This window comes from Bufo bufo, chromosome 5, assembly GCF_905171765.1.
Source record: "Bufo bufo chromosome 5, aBufBuf1.1, whole genome shotgun sequence".
NCBI classification, from domain to species: Eukaryota; Metazoa; Chordata; class Amphibia; order Anura; family Bufonidae; genus Bufo; species Bufo bufo.
Genome location: NC_053393.1, coordinates 95,743,682 through 95,765,987, shown reverse-complemented (window position 1 = coordinate 95,765,987; position 22,306 = coordinate 95,743,682). Strand labels below are relative to the sequence as shown.

The following is a 22,306-nucleotide window of genomic DNA, read 5'->3' as shown; positions in this document are numbered from 1 at the left end:
CCTTTAAGATGTTATAGCTCACGTACCAGGTGAGGAATGCCAGAGGGGGATAATGTCTCTGTGTAGTAGGTATTGTGTCAACGGTGTCTCCTACCTTGGTATGGCTGGACTCCTGAATCCTGGCTCACTTGCAATAAAATTGAGTGTGGTCAGTAGGAGTAATTGAGGAATGATTGAAATCCAAACAGGTAATAGGATCCAATTTGTCTTTACTGAATGGCAGCTTTAAATCCATACAAATTACAGCAATAGTCTTGGGTCCCAGCAGGTATTGGCAATATGTGGCAGGAATCTATATGTATTCTGCTTCTTGTACATATGCCTAGAGAATCTGGCAGGTATCTATCTTCTGCTCTGTCTGTAGTCTGCTTGATATGGGTCTGACTAGCTAAAGGAGGTATTTGGCTTCTCCTGATCTTTGGATAAGTACTCACAGGACTGCTCGCAGGGTATGATGGCTTCTTCCTGGAGATCTTTAGTTCTGGAGATGGCTGCTTGCTTGTCAACCAGCTGAGGACGATGACTCAGGCTGGGAAGGGTGATCCTGGGCCTCAGCCGAGGCTTGGATCCTAGGTTGGGATCCCTGTTTCTGGGAGCTCCTACCAACACAGCCTTCCCCAAGGAGGGGGCTGGTACACACTGGATCTAACTGGTTTCTTCCCTCCCTATGAGGCAGGATGTGGGAACATTCCACACCTCCTCAAAGAGGGGGAGCTAGATTGGAATGGACTATTCCAGTCTAGCAATACTAAACTGGCTAAGATCCTGTTACATACTGCTGCCACCTGCTGGTGTACATGGAAAATTACAGCAATAATATGAAACAGGCATAGAAAATACATATAATGGAAAATGCAATGTTAGACTACACAAGATGACAATACATATGCACCTGACATGTTGTAGCGGGGAGAAAGAGTTTAGTGACATACTCTGGGATGTTACACATGTATCTGCGTTGGTTCAGCCATAAAAGAGTGTTCAGAGCCTTGTCTAGACATTTTTTACGGTTTTGCAATAAATTATACTGTCTCTTTAAGAAGACGAACAGCAGCTTAGACAGGTGAGGTAACACAGTGCAATGTAGAGAAACAGTTTTGAACATTCACTTGAAGAGCAGTAAGCTTGTGCGACCATGTGCTTTCACAAGATGGCGGATGGCACTGAGCTTGATTGCAGACTAGGCACACACACATATACACAGCAGGCTGTAGGAATTCTATGCATCTTTTGACTATTCTGACTCTGATTGTTATAATAGCGATTTATCCCTAGTGAGACCTCTATGCCTGGCCTGTATAGGCAGATATAATCACTGCAGACAATCCTTATCAGATAGCTTGAACTCACCAACACAGAGTTTATCCTTGTAAGTTGCTTTATTCTGTAAGCCAGATAACAGAGTACAGCAGAACAGATGGATTCCGGTATTGTGCGGTCAAAAGATGATGATTTCATAAGCGTACATGAGAATACATGGGTACCTGTACATATGGCTGGAGCAGTATGAAGATACAGGAAGTGAAGTACACAGAAGAAGGGGTGGAGCAATGAAAGGAAATGAATCAGATATCACGAACAAGAAAAACATGTGCAATACCAAAAACGGCCACTAAATGGGAGCATATAACCAAATATAGAATATATGAATGGTTCAATGAATTAAACTATATACCGTATTTTTCGCCCTATAAGACGCACCGGCCCATAAGACGCACCTAGGTTTTTGGGGAGGAAAATAAGAAAAAATATATTTTTAACCAAAAGGTGTGCTGTGTGTTTGGAACTAATGGTGGTCTGTGGATGGCACTATTACTGGGGATCTGTGGATGACTGAGACTGTTATGGGGGGATCTGTGGATGACGGACACTGTTATGGGGGGGATCTGTGGATGACAGACACTGTTATGGGGGGATCTGTGGATGACGGACACTGTTATGGGGGGATCTGTGGATGACGGACACTGTTATGGGGGGATCTGTGGATGACGGACACTGTTATGGGGGGATCTGTGGATGACGGACACTGTTATGGGGGGGATCTGTGGATGACGGACACTGTTATGGGGGGATCTGTGGATGACGGACACTGTTATGGGGGGATCTGTGGATGACGGACACTGTTATGGGGGATCTGTGGATGACGGACACTGTTATGGGGGGATCTGTGGATGACGGACACTGTTATGGGGGGATCTGTGGATGACGGACACTTTTATGGGGGAGATCTGTGGATGACGGACACTGTTACAGGGGGATCTGTGGCTGGCACTGTTACAGGGGGGGATCTGCGGATGGCACTGTTATGGGCTGGGGGGATCTGTGGGTGGCACTGTTATATATGTGCCATCCACAGACCCCCCAGCCCATAACAGTGCCATCCACAGACCCCCCAGCCCATAACAGTGACATCCACAGACCCCCCCCAGCCCATAACTGTGCCATCCACAGATCGCCTCCCCCCCCGCTGCCGCCAGTATACAAATATAAGATGTTATATTCATTTATTGGTTATTAAACATGCCCCCTCAGTCCTATTACTACCTTACATCCTAATCGCTTCTGTAGAATTCAGGCAGCCCAAGCCGGGCGGCCGGCGCGTCTCTCACTGACGTCACTTGCCTGCGCCGCCTGCTTCATTCAGGCACATGACAAGAGTTACGCTGCCGCCCGCCTGGCCTGCCTGAATTCTACAGATGCGATTAGGATGTAAGGTAGTAATAGGCCTGAGGGGACATGTTTAATAACCAATAAATGAATATGACATCTTATATTAGTATACCGGAGCGGCGGGGCTATACTACACTGACTGCACCGCCCCGCCGCTATTGCCAGCCCCCAGATCCTCCTCCCAGTCCCTCCCCGAGTCCCCGCTCGTTCCTACATCGCAGCTTGCGATGTAAAACGGCAAGCATTCGCCCCATAAGACGAAAGGGGCATTTCTCCCCCATTTTAGGGGAGGAAAAAGTGTGTCTTATGGGGCGAAAAATACGGTAGATTTTAACTGCGTAGCAGCACCGCATCTGTTATGAACGGATCCGGTTGTATTATCTTTAACATAGCCAAGACAGATCAGTCATGAATTCCCCTTAAGTCAATGGAGGACGGATCCAGTGCTTGCTCTGCAGTTACCTACCTACCTGCGTGTGGTTTTTGTGCCGCTCTGTCTTTTTTTTCCTGGGATCACAGCTGCGCGTTCGCCCACAGGTGCCGGCCAGCAGCTTACACTATGGGAGAGAGGCAGGGCAAGGGGCAGGCGCACATATAGGATATGCTTGTACAAGAGACATAGGCAGCGAGAAGCTAGAAGGTGATGTCGCAGATCACATGACCTGCAGCGCTGTGGGCGAAACGGTACCACACATATAAACATAAATCGAGGGGGTTGTGGCCTGAGCATGCAGCCGTGAAGATGCACAGCGCTGAGCTCCCGGACCCTGGGCCTCTCCAACTTATCTATTTAATGGTCAACCGGACACTACCAGCTTAAAAAAAGGATGGTCAGACGATCGGGGCGAAGGGGCTCCTCTTTCCTGGCCCCAGAACTTCAAATAGCGCGCTATTTCAGCCAGACCTTGACCGCAGAGCGCCCGGCTGCAGGATCCGTTTTCTATTGTGTCAGAGAAAACGGATCCGTCCCCATTGACTTGCACTGGGGGTTATGCCGGATCAGTCTTGCTCCGCATCCCAGGACATAAACATGTTGCGGTTTGCTCTCCGATCTGGGAACACAACTAAACGGAATGGAATGCATTTTGGAGCACTCTGTTCCGTTAATTGTCAATGGGGACAAAACTGAAGCGTTTTTTTTTCCGGTATTGAGCCCCTATGACTGATCTCAATACCGGAAAACTAAAACGCTAGTGTGAAAGTAGCCTAAGGGGAGATGCAGCGTGGCGTGGCCTACTATTGAGAAAAATGGCACACATATTGTCCCTCTTTCTAATTTTCAAAAGTCTGGCTTATGGCATTGCCCTGCTGGAGAGTGCACGCTACTTTAGGGCAGCACAATGGTGGCATAACTATGTCTCTCTTTCAGAGAGGGAGGTATGAATCTGATGACCCTTGGCCTTTAGATAATTCATCCGCCCCTTTAAAAGTCATCCCAGGTAAATGCCCGCATATTCAGTAATAATGTGCGCGCGATAACTACAAGACCCGCTGCTGTCATCTCCACACGTGACTCCAGCCGTGTCTCCGCCCGAGTCTCTAGCGCCCAAGATACTACAATTCCCGGCATGCTTCACTGCTATCAGCTTCCGTTTCCGGTGTGAGGTGTGCGAATTGTGGGATTTGTAGTTCTTACCCTATTCAGCGACGCTGTGAGCGATAAGTATGGCGGCCGCCAAGGGCATAGACCTGGTGCTGAAGTCAGTGAAGAGCATCAATGTCCGCATGTGTCCCTTCCAGCCGGAGGTGCGGGCCACCAGGTGAGTTTAGAGGACTGTCCTCATCCTGCGTCACGGCTCTGCTGCGATTTTTTTTTCTCATACATGGATGTCCTTCAGGAAATGTATCAGCAGTGCCTGTAATTCACAGAAAAGGGAGCATTTTGCAGCCAGCCTTAGAAAAAAACTCTAGGGGAGACTCTTACTAGTTGCTATGACTGCAGTAGTTATGAACTCCCCCCATATACCCTTGTGTTACATGCAGCAGTGCCAGCCAGGGACCCCCTTCCCCACATGATGTCCATTTACCTTTGGAGCCCCCCAATTGAAGGGTGGCTGTTTGTTTTTTTCATAACTGCCTTCCAGAATTTTTGTAATTTTTCCATTGATACAGCCGTACGATGGCTTTATTTAATTTTTTTTCCCATGGGGCGCCTTTTAATTTTTAAGGCACAATTTATTGTACCATATAATGTAATCAAAATTTTGTGTTGGGTGCAATGAAAAAACTTCCTCAATATGGCATGTTTTGTGTTCAGGTTTTATGGCGTCCGCTGTGCAGTTAAAAGGATGATTACCGTATTTTGGGGACAGTATCATTACGGGGGTGCCAGGTTTATATCGTTTTTATGTTTTACTACAGAAGATTGCTTTAAAGGGTTTCTACCACTTCGTTTTCACATAATTAGCTTTCAGACACTAGCGATCCGCTAGTGTCTGCTCTACTGAACCATCCTAATATAATAGGTTTTGGGGCAGCCGTTTCGCTAAAAAAAGAACTTATATAGATATGCTAATGAGCCTCTAGGTGCTATAGGGGCGTCATTAGCACCTAGAGGCTCCGTCTACTTTCACAAACCGCCTCCGCCCAGCGCGTCCCTCCAGCCCGCCCATCTCCGGAATGCGTTCCTCCCTGTGAGCGTATGTATTCGGCGCATGCGCAGTGAATGTCTGACTGCTTCCCTGCTCAGACATCTCCACTGCGCGATGATGTCATAGTGCTCCGAGGAACAGGCGCAGTGGAGATGTCTGTGCAGGAAGCGGTCAGACATTCACTGCGCATGCGCCGAATACATACGCTCACAGGGAGGATCGCATTCCGGAGGAGATGGGCGGGCTGGAGGGACGTGCTGGGCGGCGGCAGTTTCTGAAGGTAGACCGAGCCTCTAGGTGCTAATGACGCCCCCATAGCACCTAGAGGCTCATTAGCATATCGATAAAAGTTTTATTTTTTTTTAGCGAAACGGCTGCCCCAAAAGCAATTATATTAGGATGGTTCGGTAGAGCAGACACTAGCAGATCGCTAGTGTCTGAAAGCTAATTAGGTGAAAACGAAGTGGTAGAAACCCTTTAAGTCACCGTGTTCTGGCGCTTGTACCTTTTTTTTTTTTTTTTTTTTTTATCTTTCCATAGACAGAGCTGTAGGGGGCGTCTTGCTTTTTGCGGGTTCAGCTGTTGTTTATTGTAATATTTCAGACATTTTTGGAAGCAGCATTGCCAATTTTGTTCTAAAGCGGTTATCCAAGTTATGGAAAAAAAAAACCTTTTATAAAAACTCATCAGTACTTACATATACATGTGTTATGCAGGATTTAGGGGGGGGGGGAAGACCATACATTTTTGCATAGTTCTGTTCTGGCCCCTTTGTTTACGTGCAGCAGCAGAGCTGTGGGGGGGCATGTAACAACACTAAGTGAGCTTTCCCTCATAAATATTTGTCGGTGTAGGCTATCTGCCCATCCCCCTGCACTGCTTGCTCTGCATTTATCTACCTGCGTGTGTTTTTTTTCCTGGGATCACACCTGCGCGTTCCCTCACAGGTGCCGGCCAGCAGCTTACACTATGGGAGAGAGGCAGGGCAAGGGGCAGGCGCACATATAGGATATGCTTGTACAAGAGACATAGGCAGCGAGAAGGTAGAAGGTGATGTCGCAGATCACATGACCTGCAGCGCTGTGGGCGAAACTGTACCACACACATAAACATAAATCGAGGGGGTTGTGGCCTGAGCATGCAGCCGTGAAGATGCACAGCGCTGAGCTCCCGGACCCTGGGCCTCTCCAACTTATCTATTTAATGGTCAACCGGACACTACCAGCTTAAAAAAAGGATGGTCAGAAGATCAGGGCGAAGGGGCTCCTCTTTCCTGGCCCCAGAACTTCAAATAGCGCGCTATTTCAGCCAGACCTTGACCGCAGAGCGCCCGGCTGCAGGATCCAAGATGGCACCGACTGCAGAACGGGAAGCCACGAGAACAGCGCTGCCGAGCTCCGCTCCTCATGGAGGACTCTCAGTCCGAGAACAGCTGCCCCCACAGCTCCCAGCGTCTGCCACAACAACACCACAGCCCCTCTCCTCCATGTCACAGGGAGACTTACCACTGATGGACACAAGCATAGCGACCGGCCTGGTGAGTGACACTCCACCTGAGCGCTTCCCAGCCCCTCCAGCATCAGTGTCCACCAAATCACCACATTCCATGCTGCCATTGCCCAGAGATAAAGCTGAAGACCTATCACTCCAGCTGGATGACAGGTCACATACCCGGATGACTCACCGGGGCTCCCTTTCCCCGATGGCAAAGGACTTTGTTCCAGACACTAATGGCAGACCTTCTCCTGCGCCTGACAAACTGATAGACCCCATGTCTACGCCTGCACTTTTCTAAACCCCTGCTTACTCGGAGTTCTCTGAATCCTCATCCTCTGCCTCTTCAGTGGGCATCAGACGTTCTAAATGCCCGAAATTAAAAGATATATGTGCCCTCCTTACATCTCCACTCAAGTAGCCACACAAATACAGGTCTCGTCTGCACTAGAATCCCGCCTTACTACAGTTGAAGAAAACTTGGAAGCATAGAAGGCTTTAAACAGACCCCTACAACTACAGGTGGACGACCAAGAAAACAGAGGTCGACGCAACAACCTCAAACTAGGTGGGATTCCAGAGGAGGTGCCTGCCTCTGACCTGCGGAAAGCGGTTACCTACATCTTCAACTCTGTCCTAGCTAGACCTCCAGATGCCGAAATAGAACTCCAGAGTCCATAGGCAACTCAATTTGCTCTCCCCCTCCCCACATAGTTACGCAACTCTTGGTTGGCTCATTTGTGGCTCTCCGAGATTTGCTAAGTGGTGTTTACTCCAAGTTTTGGTATTTGTTATTCTACCCACTCTGGACTAGCTGCATTTGTTATTTAGCTGATAAAGCCACCCTATAGCGTTCTCCAAAACACTCTACCCCCGTGTGTCGTCTTCCCCCGTCCTCTCGTTTTCGCTAACACTCCCTAACCTCCCCCACCCCCTCTCTCTCTCTAACACTTATTTACTTAGTTTTTACTAATTTTCCCATCATGTTACAGTCCGTCTCCCTCTTAATGACATTCCATTTCCCCCTTTGTTAATGATATGTGTTGCACTGGAATCATAAAAGATCGCTTATAGATTGTTTGTTTATATCCTATCATACAAGAGCAACCTTATCTTATACTTTGTTACACCCATCGGTACAGTCGGGCCTTCGCCTTGTAGACTAATTATTATTGCATTGTCCTTGTTTTGCCAACGACTGCACTCCTCCATACATATATGTGATCGACATGTTTTCTTATGACCATGATACATTGGTACCTGTCTTTTTAAATTTTCTTACAGAAAGAATAAAAATTTTTTTTAACTTGGAATATCCCATTAGTATGAATGGAAAAGTAGTGTTTTTGGATCTTACATTTTTGTATACTTTTAAAAACTTTGTCTTGAAGCTGAAATGGTTTGATCAGTTGTACAATATATTGAAATACTTTGCTATTGACCGTGGCATCTGAGGGGTTAAACTGCCAGGATCAACATTATCTCTGATCCGGGCTTCTGCGCATATGATGTACATGTGTGTCACAAAGCTTAAAGGGGTCGTCCAAGTTAGATACAACTGCGGACAGCCCCTGTATTATGTGTGCTAACATCGCAGAAGAAGAGATGGTCGCCCCTTTTCTCCCCACTGGTCCCATCATGCACTTCTGGGCCCCCTCCTGCCACCATCATCATCTTCCTGGCTGCAGCGGTGACGCTTAGTACACATAGCTCACCATGTAGCCAATCAGTGGCCTCAGCAGTTATGTCCCATGTACTGCTGAGACCAGTGATTGGCTGCGGCAGTAAGGCCTCATGCACATGAACCTGTGTCTGCCGGGCCCGTGCTGCGGACCACAATGCACGGGCACCAACCATGGGGCCACTACATGCGACTGCGGTCCGCATCCGACTGTCCGCACCGCAAAAAAGTAGTGCATGCACCGGATTGCGGATCCATTCACTTGAATGATGCGGGGTGCACACGGCCGTGCCAATGTATTGCGGGCCCGCTGTTTGCATGTGTGCGCTGCAGAAAAGGGGTGAGTATCTCTTATTTTGGTATATTAGCACATATACAGGGGCTGCACAGGTTTTTATTTAACTCGGAGAACCCCTTTAGTAGAAAATCCCCTTTTGGCTGGATTCATGCATAGGTTTTTAGTGGTGTTTCCTGCACTTGAGCATTTTTAGTGACTTTTTTTGCTGGGAAAACACCACCTCCAGACATTAGCTGAAAGTCCTTTGGACAGATGAGATGCAGGACACTAGTTAGGGTTGCATCTGGTATCGAATTATCGATACCCAATCGATACTTTAGTACCGGTATCGATTAGATAACGGGATTTGCCATTACTGCGCATCCTAGTATCAGAGAACACGGAGCACGCTGGTCTCGGCGTGCACCATGTTCCCTCGGCAGCACAGGGGAGAAGGAGTCACTCTCTTTCTCCCCCCTGTTCCGCTGCCACCAATGGTAATAACTAAACCATAAATACAGGAGGCGGGTGCTGGCGGCAGAATCGTATACCTGGCACCCGACCTCTATCACAGGGAGCTGGGATCAGTGGCAGTTAACCCCTCAGGTGCTGCACGTTAATGGGTCCGCATCCTGCTGTTTGCGGGCCACAATACGGCCACGGCCGGGCAGCAGCCGTGGGCATGAGGCCTAAAAGTCAAAAACTGAGAAGTGTTTTAGCTACTTGTAGGTGTTGAAAATGTTGGATCATAAAGTCTATTCCCCTGAAATGTTATTTTTCTTCATGCACATAATGTATGTCTGGCTGAAGCAAGGTGTGAACTTGGCCCTGATATACTTACGTGTGCTTATGTGTTTGCAGGGAGTTTTTGGAAGCTATCAACACCAAGAAAATCCGCACAACCAATACAAACTGTGAAATAAATGCTGATGTGAGGCATGACGGCTCAGAGCCGGTAGTAGACATCCTGTTTGGTAAGTAGACCGTTCCTCCTTCCACTGCATTTACCCATCCAAGCCCCGTCCCAGAGATCTGCCGGTGCTGGCCCTATCCTCTGACCTAGCACCTCTTCCCAGCAGTGGTCAGATCTCATGGGAGAAAGTCCTGCAATGCTCCCCAAGGGTGCGTTTAAATGCGACATGACTTCAATGGAGAAGGTGGATTAGCAATGGATTTAAAGGGAGCTTGTCATGTTGAACCTGGTGTCTGAGCTGCAGGCAGCATGTTATAGAGCAGGAGGAGCTGAGCAGATTTTAGGAGTTTTGTAGGAAAAGATTCATTAAAATTTGTATTTTATACATTTAAATTCCTACTTATTCTGGGTTTTGAGGTCAAGAAGGCGGTCCTATCAGTGACTGACATCTATCTCTGTATACACAGTTATAGAGGGATTAACGTCAGTCACTGATGGGTCCGCCTCCTTGACGCCAGTCACTGATGGGTCCGCCTCCTTGACGCCAGTCACTGATGGGTCCGCCTCCTTGACGCCAGTCACTGATGGGTCCGCCTCCTTGACGCCAGTCACTGATGGGTCCGCCTCCTTGACGCCAGTCACTGATGGGTCCGCCTCCTTGACGCCAGTCACTGATGGGTCCGCCTCCTTGACGCCAGTCACTGATGGGTCCGCCTCCTTGACGCCAAAGCCCAGAATGAGCAGAAATTTAAATGGATAAAGTTTTACTGAATTTTCTCCACAAAACTACATATCAATCTGCTCTGCTCCTCCTGCTCTATAACATGCTGCCTGCAGCTCAGACACCATGTTCAATTTGACCCCTTTACCAATATGGGTGCCTTCACACATGGCCTATATATTGATGCAGAAACTCCAGCAAGTGAAAATGAGTTCCAGTCATCTGAAGTTTTTTTTCTTTTTTTGGCAGCAAACACATGGCTTTCCACAAGCTCCACTCAGGTGAATAGAACTGATTTTCAGCAGCAAACATTTTCTGTAACAAAATCTGCCATGGGTGAAGACTGCCTCCAATTTGCTTCCCTGGTCAGTTTCAGTCAGTCCTATGGAGAGGAATGAGCATGCTCAGGTCTTTCCATTGCCATTGTTGTGATGGGTGGTGCCACACACTGATGTAATACCCCCTTGTCCTGAGCATAGGAGATGATTTGCTACAGCTGGATCACCCCTTTAATAGTGAGGCTACATTCTTAGAACCATATGGAGAAACTATTAAAGTGGCTTTCCCACTTGTTATCTATCTGGAGGATGGGTGATAAATGTCTGTTTGCTAGGACGCCAGCCGATCACAAGAACGTGGGTCTTTTGTCCACCATTGTCCATGCATGCCAATTTTCCCTTCAGTACCTATGGGACTGATGAATATAGCCGACTGCTGTAATCCGCTATCTCCATCAGTCATTAGTGATGTAATGGAGTGTCAGCACGCACACACAGTAGGGGCCATGAGACCCACATTTTCTTGATCAGCAGTGAGACCCCAGAAATCAGACACGAAGTACACTATGAGGGAGATTTATGAAACTGGTGTAAAGTAAAACTGCCATAGTTGCCCATAACAACCAATCAGATTCCGCCTTTTAATTTTGCAAAGGAGATGTGAAAAATGAAAGGAGGAATCTGATTGGTTGCTGTGGGCAACTAAGCCAGTTGTACTTTACACCAGTTTGATAAATCCCCCCCCTATGACTCTGGGAAAATCACTTTAAAGAGAACTTGTCGGCATAAAATGCAGTGTAATCTGCAGGCAGCATGTTATAGAGCAGGAGGAGCTGAGCAGATTCATATGTAGTTTTGTGGGAAACTTGTAAGTTATTAATTTAAATCTCATTTGTACACAGTGGCGGTCTTATCAGTGACGCTTGGCACTCCCTGTATAAATCCCCATACATGCCATCGTGCCCGTTTTGTGGTCTGCATACTGTCTGCACATTTTTTTGGGGCGGACCTATTGATTTCAGGAGGTCTGTGGTCTATATATCGCTGACATTTTATCTTTTTACAGAATGGACATATGTCTGTTCCAAAAAAAGACAGAACATGTCCTATACTTGGCCAGATAATGCAGACCGCAAACCCGTTGAAGTCAATGAGTCCGCAAAAACTGCGGATGCAACATTGATGGTATCTGTAGGCATGAGGCCCACGTACTGTATCATAGTCATTTATGATGGTCAGTTTGTATCTCGGGGATCAGCAACCTTTGGTACTTCAGCTGCTGTGAAACTACAACTCCCAGCATGCTCACTTGCTCAGCTGTCCTTGTAAGTCCCAAAAAAGTGAAAGGAGGATTCTGGGAGTTGTAGTTTCAGAACGGCTGGAGTGCCGAAGGTTGCTGATCCCTGTTGTATCTTATTGCGGATCTCTTGTACTGGACTGTGAGTTTACGTACGAGAGATCTGCGATCAGATGTGAACTGACTGCATCATAAAACAGTATGGTTTGGGTCAGGAGAGCTGCGGTCGGCCCAGGAGATCGGCCAGACACACGGACCGCATTTCCCGGACCAATCGCGGCTGTGTGCATGAGCCTTAAGTGTGTATACATAGATGCCTCTGTAAGATGGGGCCTGCAGATTTCATGGTGACAGAGTCCCTTTAGATCTAGATGTTCCTGTAGGAATGGTCTTATTGTAAAAATCTCGTACTACAACCACTGCAGGTCTGTCCTTACCGATGTTCCTTCTGTTTGCAGGTGATGGTGAACGGCTCGTCTTTAAATCTCAGAATGTAAGCGCTAAGGAGATGTTATTCAAACTGAACTCCATCTGCTCTTCTAAAGACCAGCAGGTCAAAGACAGCGCCAAGAAATAAACCGGAGCGCCTCTTCTGTCCTCAGGATTTGCAAGAACAAGCCTAAGAGACCATTCCTCTTATTTTGTGACATCCATCTTTCATGAGTCTCCGTCCAGCATCTGGGACTATAGGACACTTTAAAAAAAAAAAAATGTTCGATACCTGTAAATTTGTATTTTCTTTATGTAAAAAAAAATATATAAAAATTAAGGAAATAAAAATGTGTATATTATAGATAGAGAGATAGCAGCCAGGCATTCTTCAAAATGACCATAAAGAAACTAATTTGGTGAATTTCAGCTTCTGATGAACAACTTTAACCCTTTCCTGACATGGTCATTTTCCGTTTTGCGTTTTCCTTTTTCACTTCCTGTCTTCCCAGAGTCATAACTTTTTTATTTTTCCATTCACATAGCCATATGAGGGCTTCTTTTTGTGGGATAAGTTGTACTTTCTAATCGCACAATTTAATATTGCATAGGATGTAGTAGGGGTGGACGATATGACCTAAAATCTATATTCCGATATATATATATATATTATTATTTTCTTCTGTATGTATACAAATTACAAAATTTGGCCCAGAGCCAGTGCCATCAGCCCCAAGCCCCATGGCATTTTCAATAATCATCCATCAGACATGTCCCTCAGAGCCAGTGCCATCAGCCCCATGGCATTTGCCATCATCATCATACATGTCCCCCTGTGACCCAGTGCCATCAGCCCCATGGCATTTGCCATCATCTATCAGACTGTCTGATGATGGCAAATGCCATGGGGCGCTGATCTGATGGCACTGGCTGACTGCTGGAGGACACATGTCTGAATAAGACATGTGCGCCAGTGCCATCAGATCAGTGCCCCATGGCATTTGCCATCATCAGACTCCATGTGTCCCCCCTGCTATATATTCAGACAGAGCAGCCGGTCTCGGTGCCATCAGAAGATGATCAGGTTCTGAGCATCCTTTGCAAAAAGATCCTTTCCTTATCCACTCCCCCCCCCCCCCCCAACCCCGATCCTCCAGCAAGAGTCCCCGTCCCCCCACAAGAGTCGCTGTTATTATACTTACCTTTCCTGCAGGGTGCTGGGCAGCGGCCGGCTAATGGAGTCCGCAGATGTCGCGTCTTCTTCAAGCACTGGGCGGGACCTGATGCTGTGTGCACGCCGGCCCAGGCCAGTACAGCGCGGTGCGGAGTCGGGAGGCCAAGAGGAGCGGTGAGCCAGAAGCTTCTGCGCAATCATTCACTACCGCTCCGTGCTCATATCGCGGGGCGGCAATACACACAAAATCCATATTGTGGCACATATCATATTGCCCACCCCTAGGATGTATTGGGAAGCAGGAAAATTCCAAATGGAGTGGAATTGGAAATAAAATGCAATTCTCCACCACCGTTTTTACAGTTTTTTTTTTTTTTTTTTTTTTTTACGGTGTTCACTGTGCGGTAAAACTCACTTGTGCTCTTCATTCTCTAGGTCATTACAGTGATGCCACATATGTATAGTTTTTCTTGCATATTAATAATTTTGAGAAATGTTTTTTCTTTTCATCTCTGTATTCTAACCCCGATAACTTTTTTTTATAGTTATGTCTATAGAGATGTCTGAGGGCTCTTTTTTGGGGGGGGGACAGTCTGTGGTTTTTGATAACACCATTTTGGGGTGTGTATGACTTTTTGATCACTTTTTGTATAATTTGTTTGGGAGATAAAGTGATGAAAAACAGGAAAATCGGAGATATATATACACTCACCTAAAGAATTATTAGGAACACCATACTAATACGGTGTTGGGCCCCCTTTTTCCTTCAGAACTGCCTTAATTCTACGTGGCATTGAATCAATAAGGTGCTGATAGCATTCTTTAGAAATGTTGGCCCATATTGATAGGATAGCATCTTGCAGTTGATGGAGATTTGAGGGATGCACATCCAGGGCACGAAGCTCCCGTTCCACCACATCCCAAAGATGCTCTATTGGTTTGAGATCTGGTGACTGTGGGGGCCATTTTAAGACAGTGAACTCATTGTCATGTTCAAGAAACCAATTTGAAATGATTCGAGCTTTGTGACATGGTGCATTATCCTGCTGGAAGTAGCCAGAGGATGGATACATGTTCTTATTCTGTTTACGCCAAATTCGGACTCTACCATTTGAATGTCTCAACAGAAATCGAGACTCATCAGACCAGGCAACATTTTTCCAGTCTTCAACAGTCCAATTTTGGTGAGCTCGTGCAAATTGTAGCCTCTTTTTCCTATTTGTAGTGGAGGTGAGTGGTACCCGGTGGGGTCTTCTGCTGTTGTAGCCCATCCGCCTCAAGGTTTCTGCGTGTTGTGGCTTCACAAATGCTTTGCTGCATACCTCGGTTGTAACGAGTGGTTATTTCAGTCAACGTTGCTCTTCTATCAGCTTGAATCAGTCGGCCCATTCTCCTCTGACCTATAGCATCCACAAGGCATTTTTGCCCACAGGACTGCCGCATACTGGATGTTTTTCCCTTTTCACACCATTCTTTGTAAACCCTAGAAATGGTTGTGCGTGAAAATCCCAGTAACTGAGCAGATTGTGAAATACTCAGACCGGCCCGTCTGGCACCAACAACCATGCCACGCTCAAAATTGCTTAAATCACCTTTCTTTCCCATTCTGACATTCAGTTTGGAGTTCAGGAGATTGTCTTGACCAGGAGCACCCCCCTAAATGCATTGAAGCAACTGCCATGTGATTGGTTGACTAGATAATTGCATTAATGAGAAATAGAACAGGTGTTCCTAATAATTCTTTAGGTGAGTGTGTGTGTGTATATATATATATATATATATATATATATATATATATATTTTCCATGGCTCTTTTCCTGGACTCCTCTGGGGGGGAAAGTGCACCTGACCCGGAAATGCACGCTTCTAGGTTTTAGCCTTCTCAGATGCCATCTGAGGAGTTAAATGTCTGCATTACTGCAGATTGTGGACATTAGCCTACGGGAGCCTGCTGTATGAAACGTCAGGCACCCATCTGCTATGGTGCTCACTCCCCTTTGGAGCGGACGCATCTTTAAAGACCTGACATCTACTGTACATGTCAGGAAGGGGTTAAAACCAAACTTAATTTCCATATTAAAAACATTGTGTACAAGGACAGAAACCTCTTCTTACACATTTCGAACCTAAGAGCGGTTCTTTGTCATAGCAAATATGATTCCTTAACGGGGTTGTCTCACCTCAGACATTGGGCGAATATCGCTAGGATATGACCATGCGCAGCCTGCCTCCATTCGATCCTATGGAAGTGCAGATATTTCCGTCAGCCCCATAGAAGTTAAAGGAGCAGTCACTACGCTTGCGCAGTGCGCTTCCCATACATTTCAATGGGATTGCCGAAAATAGCTGTTTTTAGCACGCCTATAGGAATGAATGGAGGGCGGCCACACATGCGTGATGTGCCCTCCTTTACTTTGAAGGCCCCCCAATTTCTGGAGGATAGGTATATGTAATTATAAGTAAAAAAAAAAAGAGCCTGGCTGAGAGTCTGTGTGCCAAACTTTCTACTGTAACCAGGTCTGAGCAACTTCACTGCTGACATTAGGATGATAAGAAGGAAACCTCTGAAATGTCTATAGAAAGTGTGCAGCCGTTAGTAAGCATTTCCCAGTGGTAATGTGCATTACAGAGTGACTGATGGTGAGTGCGGTGTCTTCTCATAAGATAAACAGAACTAAATATATCTAAAGTATCAAGAGACTTTTGTTTTTTTCCATTGCTCGCAGACTAGATGCACTGCAAGGACTTTCCCACAATCTGTAATAACCCACAAATTCCTGTTATCCCCCTTTCATTTGTTTTACACAAACTGTGCAAGTCGCAACCAAATTCAATGCTATTGTGTGCAGATCCAAATCAATAATAAATCAGTGTGATTTATAAAACAAACCAGAAAATACAAGTTAGGGCTTATGCACACGGTGTGGAACGGAGGCATGAACCCCATGGAGGCACTACGGAGTGCTTCAGTGTTGTTTCTCTCCGTGCCTCCGCACCGCAATAAAATAGAACATGTTCTATTTTTTTGTGGTGCGGATGGATCACGGACCCACTCAAGTTGAATGGGTCTGAATCCATCTGCGGAATCCACACTGATGTTGCTCATGCATTAGGAACAGCAAATTGTGTTCCCCAATGCACAGAACGGCCAATCAACAACCATGTGCATGAGGCCTTAGGCCTCTTTCACACGGACAAGTTTTCCGCGCGGGTGCAATGCGTGAGGTGAACGCATTGCACCCGCACTGAATCCGGACCCATTCATTTCTATGGGGCTGTGCACATGACCGGTGATTTTCACGCATCACTTGTGCGTTGCGTGAAAATCGCAGCATGCTCTATATTGTGTGTTTTTCACGCAACGCAGGCCCCATAGAAGTGAATGAGGCTGCATGAAAATCGCAAGCAAGTGCGGATGCAGTGCGATTTTCACACATGGTTGCTAGGTGACAGTAGGGATGGGGACCCGATCTTTATTATTTTCACTTATAACATGGTTACAAGGGAAAATAATAGCATTCTTAATACAGAATGCTAAGTAAATTAGGGATGGAGGGGTTAAAAAAAATAATTATTAATCTCTCCTCATCCACTTGTTCGCCCAGGCCGGCTTGTCTTCTTTCTTTTCTTTGAGGACCTAGGAGAAAAGGACCTTTGGTGACGTCACTGCGCTCATCACATGATCCATCACCATGTGATGAGCGCGGAGCCATCACCAAAGGTACTTTTCTTCCCAGGTCCTCAAAGAAGAAGAATGACGACGAACCAGGCTTCGCGAACAAGTGGATGAGGTGAGTTTAATTATCTTTCTTTTTTTTTAACCCCTCCATCCCTAATTTACTTTGCATTCAGTATTAAGAATGCTATTATTTTCCCTTATAACATATTAAAATTTACACAACACCGTTCCCAAACCCGAACTTCTGTGAAGAAGTCTGGATTCTGGTCTGGGTACCAAACATGCCGATTTTTCTCACGCACGTGTAAAATGCATTAAAACGCTTTGCACTCGCGGGGGGAAATTGCGCATTTTCCAGCAATGCACCCGCATCTTTTGCCGCACGTCACCCGCAATGCCTGTGTGAAAGAGGCCTTAGGCTGAGTTCACACTTCAGTTACTTGATCAGTTATTTCCATCAGTTATCCATTTTCATCTGAAATCAGTTTTTATTAGATGGAAAAAAGTACTGCATGCAGGTCTTTTTTCCCGTCTTAAAAAACTGTCACAAGGACCCTTAACTGGCAAAAACATACAGTCACCCCAGAGAATGGGGTCCGTTTCTTCTAATGACTCTGGTGGGAAGCATATCTCCAGCTAGTCCACCAATCAGCCTGACTGGATTGGCTCCTTGTCTTGGTGGCCTAGTACCATTGATGCCCATGCTACTCAAATTCCTTCAACCAGGTGAAACTCTATTCTGTTCCAAGCGTTAAGGCTTTGGTTCTTCACCATGATGTGGCTGCAGTTGACAGCGGATTGGTGAACATGCCCTGTGGTCTTCCAGGATCTCTCTTAGATTCTGCTCCACCTGATGCCTCTCTCTTTCAGCTTTCCTCTTCAACAGAGTTTGGTATCTATGCCATTCTCTAAAGGTGGATCTAGACAAACCAATAATCGTCCAGATTATTAGGAACGACAGTTCCTACAAACGCTTCTTCCCGATAACCTGGCCATCTAAATGTGTCGCTTGTTCACCAGGTGATCCTGTTGTTCATGCAGGCAGTCCAATCATCATTCTTGAGCAGCAGATCGTGCTGTCTAAACAACAATCTGCTGCCCAGAAACAATGATTCTGTATGGGGATGTGAGATCGCAATAGCTATCCCTTGTCCTCTTACAGTGAAGGAGATCACTGCATGTAAATACAGAGGTCTCCTTCGTTGAGCGAGCAGCCAACTGTCAGGAAGGAACACTTCCTTCCAACAAGTCTAAACCTGCCTTAATGACCTGCCGAACAACCTAAAGTCACTGTCCACAATAACCTCTCTGGTAGGGCAGATGCTTGTCACTAGTTATGTGCGAAGTATTGAAAAATTTGATTTGGCTGCTTCGCCGAATTTTACAAAAAAATTTGCTTTGTGTCACGAGCCAGCAGGTGTGAACCCACTGTGCCACGTGTCCTACCTCCTCTAAGGGTGTTGTCTAAGTGAACCCCTCGATCTTCACAGTACCCCTGATGATGGGGATAGACTTGAAATGGAAATATTATCTGTTGTAGAAATATTAATATTCAAAATCTGCTCTCCAATGTCTTTGTGTAGGGAGAGGTAAAAATCTCAACCGCAGTCAGCCAAAGGTGTTCTCATGTTAAGTTCTGCTGAGCATCTGCCCCGCCCTGCTCAGTCTGCTCACTTTTATTTACTAACAAAAGGTGTAAAAGGGGCTGGCCCAAAACAAGGGAACAGGAAGTGATGACATAGGAAGACAAGACACCATCATTTAGAATAACCTAGCTAGCTAATAAACACATGTATACTATAACCTACCATTACCACTGGAGCTAATTTTATCCAGCCTTGCTCAGTGATCAATGCCAGATAAAGTTACTATGATCCTCATGCATGTTTATTTACAGGACAATGTCATTATCTCCAGCGGCTGATCAGGCGCACTAGAGACAACAAACACACGTTCCTTTCGTTATATTGTTCTCTTAACAAATGCATCCACACTAAGCCAATAAATCTGTGTCTTGCGCGGGGGCCCTAGCCGGCGTCTATACATCAGCCAACAAAACACTGCTCTGCTGAACACATCAGTCTCCCCCGGCCCACAGCCCAGTGCTTAGCACATTGGACCATTCGCCGACGGAGACCTCTGCGCCCAGCAGCTGTGACAGGACATACACGGGAAGATATCTACTCCAATGGTTTACCCTGACACTGAGAGACATGATGACAATACACAATATATTAAATACACATCCTAATAAAATTTCCACAACAGACTTTCCCGAGGGAAACACCAGGTCGCTACCTCTTCAGGAGCATTGGCACACGAGGCAGCTGGTCCAGGAGGACGAGAAGGTACCTGAGCAAGGTACCAGAGGTACAGGCATTGTCAGAAGGCTGATTCGTTACCAGGAGCAACAGTGCAGAACCGAAGGATGAGGCAGAGGCGAAGTCAAACAGGCAACAGGTCAGGTGGCACAGGTCAGGCAATCCGGGTCGGGAACAGGAGAGTCAAGACAAGCAGGCAGGGATCAAACAGGTAATGGAGTCCAGGAATACGAGTCAGGAACACAAGCCGATTTCAGGAACCTTAACAGGACACAAGGACCCTGACACTGAGGCATCTGAGAAAGGGGGCTGAGCCACTTATATATGTGCAGGAAGGCTAGAATTGGTCAGAGAGGTCACATGATCCAACCCATAAAGCACAGGAAGTGACGCACGCTGACCCTTACGGAAATGCTGCAGGAAACAAGCAGCAAGCATGCTGTGGCCAGGGCTGAAAGGAAACACTGGCAGCAGATTACCGCTGAACTCAGCGCTCGTGACCGCGGCGGGGAACAGCGGCGCACAGCAGCCACTGTTACACTTTGCCACGAAGCGCATTTCTTTATAAATAGTAGGTGCAATCAGAGGGAGCGGCGATTGTACCACCCCCCATCATTTTACCCCTCAGATGCCACGTTCATAGCTGATCGCGGCATCTGACAGCAATATTACACTGTAAAATAAAAACTAATAAAATCATACTTACTTCATCCATTTGATCACCAATTGCTGACCGCCGCCATCTTGATTGAAGATTTAGCACAAAATCTCCTGCAGCCCATGGTGATGTCAGCTGGCATGGTGACATCTTACGTCACTGTGCGGGATATTGTGTGAGATCTTCAAACAAGATGGTGACGGTAGCTGTTCGTGCTCAAACAAATGAGGAAGTATCTTTTTTTAAATTTTTTACTGCCATTCAGGGAAAATTGATTCGCTACCAAGAAACACAAAGGAAATTCGGCTTTGCTGTGAATCAAATTTTCCCTGAAATTGTAATTGAGGTCCACTTCATGCCGCTTTGCCCCCATTCGGTCTTGGTGCCTAATATGTTAAGTACTAGCATCGGTACAGGGAAGAAAAGTCCTCTGCTCTTCTCAGTGGGCTTCTCCTTCTTCCCGGCTGTGACACTGTCCTGTAGCTGCAGACCATTTCACAGCCAAGGAGAAGACGAGGTGCTCTCGTGAGATCTGGTAAGCAAGTACAGCACAAGAACACCTCATCTTCTGTCTGTCTGTAAAGTGATTGGAGCTTTCCAAGCACAGTGCCATACATTGTTTAGTTGCTGTGCTTGGTATCGCTCTCAGCCCCAATGAAGTGAATGGGGTCATAAGTATCAAAATCACGGAAAAACCCTTTAAGCACCAAAACTGAACGGGGGCCTAGCGGCACAACAGGGAACTTAATCTTGACATTTTTTTTTTTTTTTTTTTTTATAAGAACCCGACATCTGTCTTGTCTGTTTTTGGTATAATCTTTCTAGTTATCTTTGTGTCTATTTTTTGGGAAGTGTATACTGTATATGCCTCTGTGCACAAATTGTGACATTTGGAATCTGGCCTTGATAAAATAAATATGTATTGGTGTATGACCAGATATGTAGCTGTATTATGGGTTGCCATCATTATGGGGGTCATTTATTATACCGAAATATATTCCTATATTAGGCGTATTTCAGGTACAGATGATGGCGCAATGGTTAGTTGCGCCGCCATCCGCAACTTTTCACCGCGTGGTGTGGGTGGGAAGGGGACGGGCCAGCAGGTGTAGAAAATGGTCTACATGTAAGACAGCAAGGAAGCTGTCTTACATTTAGACTGACACTGGAGCGTCAAATTTATGAAGAGGCCGGCGCCTCTTCATAACTTTGATGGATCCTCCGTCAGCTACTGTATGGGGCTTTATTAAGACTGGCATCTAAAACGCCAGTCTAAATAAATGACCCCCAATTGCTTAAGTATGCCAACTCTCATCATGTTTCTGTAGTATTAGTAAATCTGCCCCAAGGTATGGTATCTAGTAACTGCAATTCATGTTACAGCATGTCTACTGCCTTATGCCTCATTCACACAGTCAGTGTTCGGTCAGTGATTTCCATCAGTGATTTTGAGCCAAAACCAGATGCAGCTCTAAACACAGAACAGCTACAAATCTTTCCCTTATACCCAGTGGCGTCTCTAGCTTTCAAATTTTGGGGGGGGCACACTAGGGGCCAGGACAAAAGTAGAGGGGGCAGCTATAACAATACAATACATTTACACAAGTACGCTTAGAAATGCTGCGATACTTTACCCAATACCTAAAACCGCAACAGGAAGAAAAGTCCTGCTGTCTGTGGTTTAAAAATAAATAAAAAAAATCACACAGATTTCAACATGTCCTAGCTGCCTGTGGATGACACTTTTATAGGGAGGGGATCTATGGATGACACTGCTATGGGGGAAGGGGATCTGTGAATGACACTGCTATGGGGGGGGAGCTGTGGATTACACATACCGTATATAGCATCTTATGCTATATGTGTCATCCACAGATCCACCCCATGACAGTGTCATCCCCATTTCCCCCTCTATAACAGTGTCATCCACAGATCCCCCTCTCTATAACAGTGTCATCCACAGATCCCCCTCCCCGCCTCTCACAGGAGTGTACATTTGGACATTTCTAAACTGTAATCCATATCCTGCATTAACTTTAAATCGGATTTAGCGTCCGCTCATCTCTACTATTACCTTAACCTTACACCACTCGGCTAGCTTCGGTAACAGGGCCAGGCTACAG

General features: G+C 46.2%; 1 protein-coding gene across 1 annotated transcript; it reads left to right on the top strand.

Moving 5' to 3' along the window:
* The first annotated feature begins 4,284 nt into the window (after window positions 1–4,284).
* On the top strand, window positions 4,285–12,702 carry MRPL53 (mitochondrial ribosomal protein L53). The gene is made up of 3 exons (XM_040432426.1): window positions 4,285–4,430; window positions 9,575–9,687; window positions 12,381–12,702. The coding sequence occupies exons 1-3, from the start codon at window positions 4,336–4,338 to the stop codon at window positions 12,497–12,499; spliced, it is 327 nt and encodes a 108-aa protein (XP_040288360.1). The 5' UTR covers window positions 4,285–4,335; the 3' UTR covers window positions 12,500–12,702.
* The last annotated feature ends 9,604 nt before the right edge of the window (window positions 12,703–22,306 follow it).